Source organism: Drosophila hydei, unplaced genomic scaffold (genome assembly GCF_003285905.1).
Source record: "Drosophila hydei strain 15085-1641.00,03,60 unplaced genomic scaffold, DhydRS2 tig00000172-arrow-pilon, whole genome shotgun sequence".
In the NCBI taxonomy this organism is placed as follows: domain Eukaryota; kingdom Metazoa; phylum Arthropoda; class Insecta; order Diptera; family Drosophilidae; genus Drosophila; species Drosophila hydei.
The window spans coordinates 373,477-385,238 of NW_022045682.1; the positions used below are offsets into that span (position 1 = coordinate 373,477).

At 39.9% G+C, this 11,762-nt stretch overlaps 3 protein-coding genes across 5 annotated transcripts; 1 reads left to right on the forward strand and 2 right to left on the reverse strand.

The window, feature by feature from the left end:
• The first annotated feature begins 424 nt into the window (after nt 1-424).
• Nucleotides 425-3,316, forward strand: LOC111595190 (probable ATP-dependent RNA helicase DHX35). The gene has a single exon (XM_023308773.2). It carries the CDS (start codon nt 1,241-1,243, stop codon nt 3,293-3,295), a length of 2,055 nt encoding a protein of 684 aa, XP_023164541.1. The 5' UTR covers nt 425-1,240; the 3' UTR covers nt 3,296-3,316.
• A 67-nt stretch (nt 3,317-3,383) lies between these two features.
• On the reverse strand, nt 3,384-7,385 carry LOC111595191 (short-chain dehydrogenase/reductase family 16C member 6). Its single transcript, XM_023308774.2, has 4 exons — nt 6,940-7,385; nt 4,338-4,455; nt 3,564-4,164; nt 3,384-3,502 (listed from the first exon to the last, which is right to left on the reverse strand). Exons 1-4 carry the CDS (start codon nt 7,099-7,101, stop codon nt 3,400-3,402), a joined length of 984 nt encoding a protein of 327 aa, XP_023164542.1. The 5' UTR covers nt 7,102-7,385; the 3' UTR covers nt 3,384-3,399.
• A 1,568-nt stretch (nt 7,386-8,953) lies between these two features.
• Nucleotides 8,954-10,376, reverse strand: LOC111595183 (myosin-9). Of its 3 annotated transcripts, none has more exons than XM_023308762.2 (4): nt 9,988-10,376; nt 9,693-9,902; nt 9,354-9,634; nt 8,954-9,288 (listed from the first exon to the last, which is right to left on the reverse strand). In XM_023308762.2, the coding sequence occupies exons 1-4, from the start codon at nt 10,246-10,248 to the stop codon at nt 9,027-9,029; spliced, it is 1,014 nt and encodes a 337-aa protein (XP_023164530.2). In that variant the 5' UTR covers nt 10,249-10,376; the 3' UTR covers nt 8,954-9,026. The 3 variants fall into 3 exon arrangements, with proteins under 3 accessions (XP_023164530.2, XP_023164532.2, XP_023164531.2); XM_023308764.2 differs by having other exon boundaries at nt 9,197-9,266; nt 9,988-10,374; XM_023308763.2 differs by having other exon boundaries at nt 9,212-9,269; nt 9,988-10,374.
• Nucleotides 10,377-11,762: the final 1,386 nt, after the last annotated feature.

The following is an 11,762-nucleotide window of genomic DNA, read 5'->3' on the forward strand; positions in this document are numbered from 1 at the left end:
CATATATAAAAATCTAGAGTATAACAGAGCCAAAAACAAAAAAGTATAAAATAATTAAAATTACAAATATTTATATAGATAAATAATAAAAAAATAACTAAATGCAATTTAGTATAAAAAATATAATGTAATTCAAATGTTTTAGCAGGGGTTTTTTTCAGTTTTGACGGACAACCGAAAGGGGAAAATAGAAAAATGGAAAAATGGGTCACATGCAGAGCAGATAGAGTATACGAAAATAATGTAATCAAAACACAAGAGTTCAAAAAATTCAGTAAATTATAATAAATAAATACATTTTTGTTGACAGACGAAAAGAAATTGCACTTATCATAAATATTGGAAGTAAAACCATTAAAATACAGAAAACCAAAAGAAAAATGAAAGTTAATCTTAAATCTAAGAATGTTAACGAAACATACAATAAAAATGCAATCAGATTTACAAACTTATATATATCAGAAAAGCACTCACCAAATAAGGAAAATAAATATATATATACAAGAAAACAATAAGAGAAAACTACATTTAGATGCACTCACCTAGCAAGAAGCACTTCATGGAAAGTTCCCGAATTAATCGTTCGATCTGGAACAGAACACAGAGTTCCATATTCAGGCCACATACATAATAGCAAGAACATTTGCTTTTGGTTTATTATTACTACAATTAATGCATAAGTAGAAATTTGATTTTAAATATTAAGGTGTTATATTAAAAAGTTTGTGTACATTTATTTGATAAGTATGAAAATAGTTTAACTCTTCATGTGTGTGTGTACGTATCCTTTTGAAAAATGTTGCCCAGGACAAGGCGCAAATCAAAAACAAAAGAACAAAAAAATCGACCCCAAAATGAATTTTAAATGCTAAACTTGTTTATAGAATCAGTGATATTAAGTAAATATTTTCATGATTTCAAGTTTTGAAATAAAAAACATAAATCTAGAAATTCAATACAAAAAATAGTATCTTTGTCTTTTGAGACATATTTTCAAACTGCTCGGATGTTTTCGTTTTGTGGTGCCCATGAGGCATTTTACAACACTCATATTTTCATTATGTTATTAGCAAGCCGCCACATTATGTAAATATTTTCGATTATTCGATAAACTGAGTTACTAAAATATCAGTATTATATCGATAAGCCGCCACTCCAGCTGTTCGTTTTCGACATATCGATAATACGAATCGAAATAAACAAATGAAATAGCGGCAAAAATACAAAACAAATCGGACAAATGGCAACTTTTAAACCAAAGTTTATAAAACCAGAGACAGACGATGCCATCGCTGATGGAGGTGGCAACCAGGAGCCACAAAATTCAGCATTCGTATTCAATGCCAATCACAATCTCGGTCTAGTTGAGCAGCGAGAGCGCTTGCCGATTCGCAAGTATCGCGACCAAATCCTCTACTGTCTGGAAAACTTTCAAGTTGTCATCCTGGTCGGAGAGACAGGCAGTGGCAAGAGCACACAGGTGCCGCAGTACCTCTACGAATGGGGCTGGCACAGCAAGGGCATGATTGGCATCACAGAGCCTCGCCGGGTGTCCACCGTGACGCTAGCCAATCGCGTGGCCCAGGAACGAGGCGAGCTGGTGGGTGATACTGTGGGTTATGTGGTGCGCTTTTTAGAGCGCACCTCTAATGACACACATATTAAATTCATGACAGAGGGCATTTTGTTGCGAGAGCTACTGGCCGATCCACTGCTCACCCAGTATGGAGTCATCATTGTCGATGAGGCGCATGAGAGGAATATGCTCACGGACATGGTGTTGGGTCTTTTGAAAAAGATCCTGCGCAAGCGCAGCAATTTAAAATTGATAATCTCCTCGGCCACCATCGATGCGAGCTTCTTCAGCGAGTTCTTCAGCTGGCCCCGATCAGGAGCTGAAGCGAATCAGCTCATCAGCGTGAAGCTGAGTATCGAGGGACGCATGCACGCTGTCAGCCACTTCTATTTAAACGAACCCTGTGCGGACTATGTTCGCGAAACGGTGGAAACTGTATGGAAATTGCATCAGAAGGAGCCACCAGGCGATATACTGGCCTTTCTAACAGGTCAGGAGGAGGTGCTAGAGGCAATGGACTTGCTCCGTGAGTACATTGCCAGCCAGGAAACGACTAATCTCAAAGTGCTCCCCATGTATGGCAGCATGACCAGCAACGATCAACTGGCGGTGTTCTTTACCCCGCCCAAGGGAGTACGCAAAGTAGTGCTGGCCACGAATATAGCAGAGACTTCCATCACGATACCAGGCATAGTGTACGTGATCGATTGTGGCTATGTTAAGGTCAAATGGTACAATCCCACTACCTGCAGCGACAGCCTCGTTGTCGTACCCGTTAGCAAGGCGTCGGCTATACAGCGGGCCGGTCGTGCGGGTCGAGTGCGTCCCGGCAAAGTCTATCGTCTGTATACGAAACAGGATTACGATGCACTGGCCCCACGACAGCCGCCAGAGTTGCGTCGCAGCGAGATGAGCGGAGCAGTGCTGCAGCTCAAAGCTTTGGGCATTGGCAACGTTTTGCGCTTCGACTTTCCCTCGCCGCCGCCTGCCCAAAATCTTTTGTCCGCTCTGGAGACGCTTTACGCTCTGGATGCTATTGACGAACAGGGAGAGCTTACCCGACCTGTTGGCTTTCTTCTTGCTGAACTGCCCTTCAGTGCCATGTTGTCGAAGATGTTATATGTATCTGGCCAAATGGGCTGCGCAGAGGAGATTATTACGATCATTGCCATGCTCCAAGTGCAGTCCGTATTCTCGCGTCCCGCCTCAGCAGCTGCACAGCAAAGCGGACGCATTGCTCATCGACACTTCGAGGTGGCAGAGGGAGATCTTATTACCCTGCTCAATATACACAGCGCCTTTGTGGAAGAGGGCATGACCAAGGAGTTCTGCGGTCAATACTATCTCATCTATAGAAATCTAAAGCGCGCCTGCGAGCTACGGGAACAGCTGTTGAATCTGGCCAGGAAAAAGTATGGCATTGCCATATTCTCCTGCAAGGGCGATGTGGAAATGGTCTGCAAGTGCATCACGGCTGGCTTCTTTACACAGGTTGCCTATCTGCACCACTCTGGCGTCTACCGGCAGATCAGCAGCGGCACCGAGCTAGCCATACATCCCAACTCTACGCTATATACGCTGCCCCAGGCGCAGTATGTGGTCTATGGCGAGTTGCTGCAGACGACAAAGCTGTTCATGAACCACGTCACGGTCATCAAGAAGGAGTGGCTCACAGAGCTGGCGCCGCACTACTATCAGCAAACCACAGTGCGGGACTAGGGGATGGGGGATTGTTGGTAAACAATATTCGGAATATATATCGATACTTAAAGCGTCTTATAACAATTTAAATATAAACTAAAGTTAAGTCGTTGGCTCGGTTGTTAGCCTGCAGCCACTCGGCCGCGACCCTGGAAGAGCATCATGGATTCCGGACCGCGTATCACACGCGACATGAGCTCCCAACACATCTTAGCGGGCAATAGGCTGCAAAGAAGCAATTTATGTTATACAATGTACAAGGATATCAAGGAGAGATCTCACTCACCATTTGAGCGGCGTGAGCAAACGTATTGAATTGGGGAGCACACACCAGACCTCGTTTTGGAGCACTGCACCCTGAATACGATCCGCGACGTACTGGGGCTCCAGCATGGGCATCATGCGTGGCTTGACTCCCGAGAACATGCCTGTGTTGATGTAGTAAGGGCAAATGAGACTCATCTGTATCTGATCATAGCCGTGCGCCTTGAGGTCCGTCAACAGGCTCTCGTGGAAGCCAATGCAAGCGTATTTGGTGGCCGCATAGTCGCTGCAGCCGTAGGTGCCCAGCATGCCAGTGACAGAGCCAACGGTCACAATGTGGCCACGATTGTGACGCATCATGTGTGGCAGGAAGGCCTTCACCGTCCAGTAGTGCGAGATGATGTTGATGTTGTAGGTATTCTGGATGACACGATCGTGCAGCTCCCAGAAGGGCTTGCAGCAGACGATGCCCGCATTGTTGATCAGTATGTCAACAGGGCCGACATCCTCGATGACCTGTGCAGCACGCTGATAGATCTGATCTCGATCCGATATGTCCACCACGTAGCCCTTGCAGTTGTTGAAGCCATGTTTGGCCAGCAAATCAACTGTCGTCTTGATGGCTGTCGAGAGAAGAGTCACGGTTAGCTAATCAATTTGGTAAGTGTAACGCAGCTTTCTCCATTGGAGGGTTCCTTAACCCGCCGAGCGAGCTGCTAATTGCCAACGCTGACGTGCTCCAATCACTTAGCTGGGCAGCGTTAATGAGCCGCAGCGAATCTGTTGCTTAACCCACCTTCTTGATTGATGTCCCAGATGACAATGCGCGCTTCGAGTCTGGCGAAGTTGAGCGCTATCAAACGACCCACGCCACCGCCACCACCTGTTATCAGCACCACCTGTCCAGCTACATTCTGGTCAAACGCAAAGAAAACGAAATGAAGTTGTGAGAATAAATATAAACAAAATTGTATAATTTAAAACTAAAAAAAAAACAAAAACATTTAAACTTAAATATCGATATAATGTAAACTTTATCAGTTAATTAATTATATTAAAATTATATAAATTGAAGAAGAGACAATATGTATATAATAACTAATATAATCAACAGTTGTATAATAATGTAATATGATATAATATTACTATAAACATTATTAAACAAAATGTTCATTCCAAATTTAATTTGGATGTAAACAATTAAAAATTAATATTTCAATTATATTATATTATAAAACTAAATAATAACATATTTTATAATATAAGGTATCCAAATATGGAATATGAATATATCTATATCTATTTATCTAAATGTTATAAATGTCTGTTTGAAGTTATATATCATATACATTTTAAAGACCATGGAGTAGAGATATATCTATTATAACTATATAGCTGCGTATCTTGAAGATACAAGAGAAACGTATCAAAGATACAAACATGAATATTTATGCTTTGTGTAGAGTATGGATGTGTCTAAATGTGATCAGTATCTATGTTAATCTTTCTCATTGGTATGAGTACGCACCTTGAAGATACAAACGAAAAGGGCGCATTCGAAAGACACAAAAAAGGAATTTTTAATGTGCAGCAAGCGTTTTGCATATCTTTTTATGGACGCCTAACCAAGTTTTGGAGCTGCGCTTGCAACATGTAACATAGCTCAAAGTCGCTTTTGTAAGCAGCTGCTATTTCGACATGTCTCATAAATAAATATTATAAGATACATATGTATGTATATATATATATATATATATATATATATATATATATATATATATACATATGTATATATATATATATATATATATAAATAGAGTTCAATCAAGTTTAGTTTTCATGCTTGGCTTACTACGGCACAAAGACATTTTTGTTAAGCCCTCGCTTATATATATTTGGATACTCTAGTCGTAGCATAATATTATTTTACTTGATTTTCTTTTGTGTTGCGGCAAATAATGCCAGGTTTGCTGATTTCAGCGCAGGCGCAGCAGCAACAAAAGAAAATATGCATAAGGCAGAGAAACCAGTTCGCAAAGCATAAGATTAAAACACTGGCATTTCCCCTCCTCAATTAGAAATATTGAAAACTATATTGAACGGCTTTTAAGCAGAGTCTTCAAAGACTTCCCATGCTTCACTTCAATGTCAGATGCCCCAATTGAAAGCAAATAACCGAAGTCGATCTTCAGCAATTATAAATATTTGCAGATGCCATGGTAGCGGGCACTCGAATCACGAGTGACGTCCACGAATGCCAAAACAAATGTCCAAAGCCAAACACAAACTGTGCAAATAAAAAAGACGCATTCATTGATAAAAAGCCAGGCCGAAAAAACTGGCCAGCGTGTGAATACGATTTTTTGTCTTTGTATTTAGCTTCGTGCGTTCATTGAAGTATGTCCAAACAAAGCCAATGTTTTGTTGCAGATTTTGCTGCTCATCGCTGTCAAAGTTGAATTTTACAACTGTTGTAAAATTGTAGGAAGACCAACGCCAAATTAAATTGGAAAGTTAAAGCCATAAAAATGCCTGTACAAACGATCTTTTTGACGGATAGCACTTAACCAAAATCGCAAAAGCGCGTGTTGCACCTTCATCAGACGTGTAGACAAATACTTCATACTAATCAGCCTTTATTAAATCATTATACCAATAATTACAATAAAATTGCGCTAGTCAAGAGTGCTCGACTAGCATATACCCTGACCACTGCGCAGAGCTCTTAAGGCAATCACTCTACGGTTCGTTTACGTGTCACAGGGACTTTGACAGTTAATTAAAATACTCCTTGACAAATAAAAAAATTCTGATAGGCTCTAAACTTTATGCTATACAGAAATAAACACTTGGAATTTCTAGTCCTTAGCTCCAGTGGCTTCTAAGATTGTTGCATTCATACGGACAAACAGACGGTCAGTAGAAAAAGGAAAGACCGACTCAAGAAAAAATATTTTTTATGGGATCTGCCACGCCTTCTTCTGTCTGTTACATGCTTTTTCATAATCCAATTATGGCCAATTCACATTGTTAAATGGGAATGGCTTCAACAACATATTTTCGACATGATTTAGTTTTATTATTGCTTCAAGTAGTTCACTTTAACTGAATTTAATTATGAATAATTGAAATGTGCAAAAAATGTGTTGAAGATAAAAATAGACTAATGTGGTCAAAAAATAATAATTAAGTCAAATTTATGTAGTCATTCATAAAGTTAAGATAAGTAAGCGCTGACTTGTCTAACAGGGTTACAGAACTAGTTACATTTAGTCTTTTCTTAACCCATATATCAAATGTCAACAGTCAAATAAATAACATGACGACGCTAAGGCCAATGATATAATATAATTATTTAATTACGCAAATATAGTCTGTTTCATTTCGTTTTTCCTCACCTTCAACTTTCTAAAGCGCTGCGGCAATATTGTATAATAAAGCGATTCAAATATATAGAAAATCGATTTCAAACCAAACACAATTAGGTCCAGGCAGAATTGATAGAAAGCCACAAACGGCTTATCCATGTGCAGCAGGCCAGGAGGCGTGGAATTGCTCATTATGATCGATCGCTGTCTGACCAGGGCCTTGTAACGATTGAGCCAAATGAAACGCACGTGTTCCGCGAGTAGCGTATGCGAACCACGTTACAATACGATTTTGACCGTCTGATAGCTTTTGTTATACGCGCCTAGTGGGCCAAGCACTTTGCATGCTAATGATCAGCCCAGGTAGTGGTGAGCCAGGTATTCACGAATTCAAATGAAACTCATTTAAAATTTCTCTATGCGCGCGTTCGCGAATGTCTTTTGTTGCCGCTTTTTTATTATTTTTATTTCGTTGTTGTTGTTGTTGTTTCTTTTATTTGCGCAGGCGCACGCCACGTTTATTAAAATTTCGTCTGCGACTCGACTCTGACTTTGTGTTTATATTTGTGTTTTGCCTTGGCTGGCCGCTCTTGTGTCCGCGTCCGCGTCGTCTGTTTGTGCTGAAGTCACAATACAAACTGAAACCCAGCGGAGTCTTGTCGGAGCTCAGCCGCTCTTTCTACTTTTATTTTACACATTCATTGGTGGGCGACGCAGAGAGATTTACAACAACAACAACAACAAAATGACTATAAAATAGTCAAGCTTAAGGGAAATATCAGCAAAACAAAAAACAGCCTCTATTACTTTCTTAACTTGGCTAGCGGCACAGCTGCTAACCTCTTCTGCCGAAGAAGTCGACGGAACCAGTTTGAAATACGTTTTATTATTACAATGAGGTCTATAGCTTAATCTTTAATCTTAGTCAAAAACTCCTTTCATTCATTCATTCAATTATATTTCAAATTAAATAAATAAATACAAAGCTTTTGATATCATGTCACAAATATGCGAATTTATAGTTTCTGAAATATTAATATAAATTATGATTTTATTGTTTTAATCAGGGTCAGTTGATGCTCAGCATGCAAATTTCCATATGAGCCTAAACTATCTAAGCGACGCAGAAAACATATCAAAGCATGCTTTTAGGCATAATATAAAATCGAAAACTAGCAGAGATTCGTGTGTATTGGTACGTAAAGTATCTATGACTTAAATAGGTCAGGTTGGTGGTTCGAACCTCGCTCAGAACTGTGAATGTATAGAAGTTTTTTCATTTATTTGTACTTATATATATATTTTTTAATAAAAATAAATATCTCAAATATAAATATGAATTTATCTTATATTTTTAAAAATCGTAATCATTTTTAACAGCACAAAATAAGTTTTTCATTTTAACAGTGACCATTGCTGTTAACCGTAGCCAATGTAAGAAGCCACCCCCATTTGCTAGCAGTAGTCGCTGTGAGTGCGTTATAATTCCCAACTGCACATTCGGTAGGTGATGCGTATAAATACGAGCTGCATAGCAAAGTGAGGTGGAAGTGTCTTCTGTGATTGTTCTCTGTGCATTGATCGATATATAGATGCCCATCTGTTTATCAGATCTGCTCAGTGCCGACCCTCCGTCACACTTTGTTTCCCAGTAATTCTGCCTGGCATTGATGTGGCAACACGTTTCGATTGGCTTTCCGCTGCCTTTGCTAACGACGACGGGTCGATTAGCAACAGACGCACGGTCATGCATCAGCACAACCCACCGCCCAACCTCCGCCCCTCTCACGCGTATTTCAACCGCTTCTGGTTGAGGATGCGTGTATAGGTAACGGGTTGGGCGGGGGGCCGCTAATGTTGAAGCCAACAACAGTTGCCCAAGTCAGCCATTTTCAAAATTTCTTGGTTAAGTAACTTTGTAGCTTAGCTTCGGATTTTCGTAATAAATTTGCTGTTCAGAACACTTCCATGTACGCGGCATTGCCGAGCAATTTGCCCATTCTTTTGCTGAAATTTCAAATCAAATAACGATCGAACGGATTTGATGACCACTATTCACTCATAATAGATGTTTATGTACACACACAAGTTATGAAATTGGAAAGGACATATTTTGGTCAATCGACTCGCTTCTTCGAAGGCATACATCCGTATCGTAACGATTTCCTCGGCAGTAATGCGAGCCATATCCAGAATACGGCGACGGATGAATAGTATTGTACGGCAGACAAGATCTGTCCGTACCCATGGCCTTCCACATTTAGAATCCTAGAATCAGTAATTTCCTTGTTGGGTATTTCTTTTTCATTGGATGAACAGCTTTCCTCCTGTTCCATGCGTTCTATATTCATCAGATACTGCTTTAGTTCATAACGTTTTCTAAAATTCATAAGGCATAAAGGTCTAGACAAAGGAGACAGATCTCTTACAACTGGCCAACTTACATCTGACGCTGTTTGAGCTTATTTTCGAGTTTCTCAACTGTGGCGCGCATGTTGGATAGCTCCTCATTCTTCTTTTCCAATTCATGACTGAACGACTCCTTCCTTTTCAAGTGTTCACGTTCCATGTCGCATATCTCATTCATCAGCCTCTCCTTGTCGTGCTTCAGCTGCCGCACGTTACTTTGCTCCTCGACCAGTTGTTGCTTTAAGCAACGTTGCTCACAAAGCGCTTTTCGGAGATCATCATTGCACTGGGCCGCAATTTCTTTCAGCTCCAAATGCTGAAAAGTAAAATTCATTTTTAAGGGAATTTTTTTCTTGATTGAGAAGTCGACTTACCCCTTGTCTGCAGGAGAGCAGCTCTTTCTCCAGATTCTGCTTTTCCGCCCTCAAGTTGATTAGCGCTACGTTTAGTAACTCAAAAGAGGTTTGCACCTGTTTCATGCTCAATGTGGATTTCTTCAGCTCCAATTGAAGCTCCCTGCAGCGTTTCTCCTCGATGCGCATCAATGTGTTAGACACATGCAGCTCATTCTTGGAGTAAATGGACTGCAAAGGCAGCAATCGAAAGATTACATTACAGATCAACTCGACTGCTGATTCTGATCAGGCATATATCATACTATATACTCACGCTCTTTTGGAGGCGTTCCACCACCTGCTGCAGTTTGCGGACATCGGCGCGTCTTTGCCGCCATGCGTGCAACATGACCGAAGTGACGATCCTCATACGAGCAAGCCGTATCATATCCTGGCTAGTGTCCCATGATTCCTGCTGCTGTTCCATCATTTGTTTTTTGGCAGACAGCTTTACCTGGCCATCATCCCTGCTCCACGAGCTGTTACTGTAGGAAAATTTTGATTCATCCTCTGGGCATATATCTACGATATCCATGATATATGTTAAGTTAAAACAAAGTTAAAACTGCAATTTTAAAAGTGGGCTGAAGACAAACCCAATAAAGGAAACCAAGTTGATTATAGTCAGGTAGAAATATAAAAAAATCAAACTGAATTAATGATGAATTTTTATATCTACAGTAAAATTTGTTCGGTAGGTTTGGAAGTTTTATTCATTGAGCACTAAGAAAAAATTGGAAAACGTATCTCGCACATTGCTTCAATCGATTCTTGTGTTATTTAATTGCCTTGCAGTATTTCCCGGAAAAAGTCTTTCTTGCACGTTAACTGGCAAAGTGCACGCACACTTCCCGCAGGTTGCCTCAAGAACCGACAGCAGCTGAAAATTCAGAGTGTGTGAGTCGCCGACTAGGAAATGCACTTCTGTCGAAAGGACAGATTAAAGAAAATGTGTAAAAGTAATATGTGTATAATTTAACCTCTACTTCAGACAAATATAAATAAAGCACATGGAGCATGATAATTTGAAATTAAATTTATGATCAATTTATGATTTATGATCAATTTTGCTGCTCTTGTCTTATTATGCAGTCAGTTGCCACCATTTATAAGTTTGTTGATGATATTGATATTTTATATCTTACAAATTTATTTATTTTATAATTAATATACTATTTAATTTCAAAATTTCTTAGCCTAACCAGACAATCTTTAATTTCTCGCATTTAAATAAATTAGATACTATAATTGCATTTGCAATGAAATACAATTTAATATTTCATATTTCAAACAAAAAATTAGCTCAAGCTTAACTGAATTTAATTAAACTCAGTCGAGTGTAATTAAGGCTTACTTATATACCTATCGCGTTTGCAATCTGTGAGAAGCGCCAGAACTTTTACAAGGTCCTTCACCGCGATTTCACCTTCGCATTGAACGCGTTTACTTTGTATAGTTAGTTACCCTAGTCGAGCTAGCTCAAGGACACTCAAGGCACAGGAAGTTCAAAGAGCTTAAATGGCAAAAACAAAAAAATAAATCAATATGTCGTGTATATAAGGTACAACAGCGTCTGCTTACATGCCACAGCTCGTGTCGGCTTTATAAACACCCTACCCTACTGTGCCTATGAACACCCTACCCAGTTGCAGTCCACACTCGGAAATTTAGTCATACCCATTCGTGAAAAACCTGTTCGCCAGGTAAAGACTGGACAAATATCACGCGACTTGAGCTACAAACCTTTTCCAATTGGCTGTTGACGGTTGGTTATTCGGGCAGCTTGCGGCAGTGGTTTATGTTTGATCGATGTCTGCCCCATGGGAGCTATGGAGGCCAGCAGCTATTAGCCAGGACAACTGTTGTTGCGTTCAGGCAGTCCAAATCATGCCATCAAATCGTTTTCCTTTGAATTTCTATGCCCCAACAACTTCAGTATATTTGTTTTTTTGTTGTGAAATTTCGTTTGACATAATTTCTATTTATTTGCATTTGAGCTCATTGGGAAATTTTGATACTTCAGTTACGATTGCATAGCTCGTATGCCAG

Bases quoted from the DNA above. Each gene is read 5' to 3' on its own strand.
- LOC111595190 (XM_023308773.2), top strand. From the start codon at position 1,241: ATGGCAACTTTTAAACCAAAGTTTATAAAACCAGAGACAGACGATGCC.
- LOC111595191 (XM_023308774.2), bottom strand. From the start codon at position 7,101: ATGAGCAATTCCACGCCTCCTGGCCTGCTGCACATGGATAAGCCGTTT. The intron at 4,456-6,939 runs GTGAGGAAAAAC...GCGTTTGACCAG, and splicing joins AGCGCTTTAGAAAGTTGAAG to AATGTAGCTGGACAGGTGGT. The intron at 3,503-3,563 runs GTGAGTGAGATC...GCTTCTTTGCAG, and splicing joins TTGCTCACGCCGCTCAAATG to CCTATTGCCCGCTAAGATGT.
- LOC111595183 (XM_023308762.2), bottom strand. From the start codon at position 10,248: ATGGATATCGTAGATATATGCCCAGAGGATGAATCAAAATTTTCCTAC. The intron at 9,903-9,987 runs GTGAGTATATAG...CTGCCTTTGCAG, and splicing joins TGGAACGCCTCCAAAAGAGC to TCCATTTACTCCAAGAATGA. The intron at 9,635-9,692 runs GTAAGTCGACTT...TTTACTTTTCAG, and splicing joins TGCTCTCCTGCAGACAAGGG to CATTTGGAGCTGAAAGAAAT.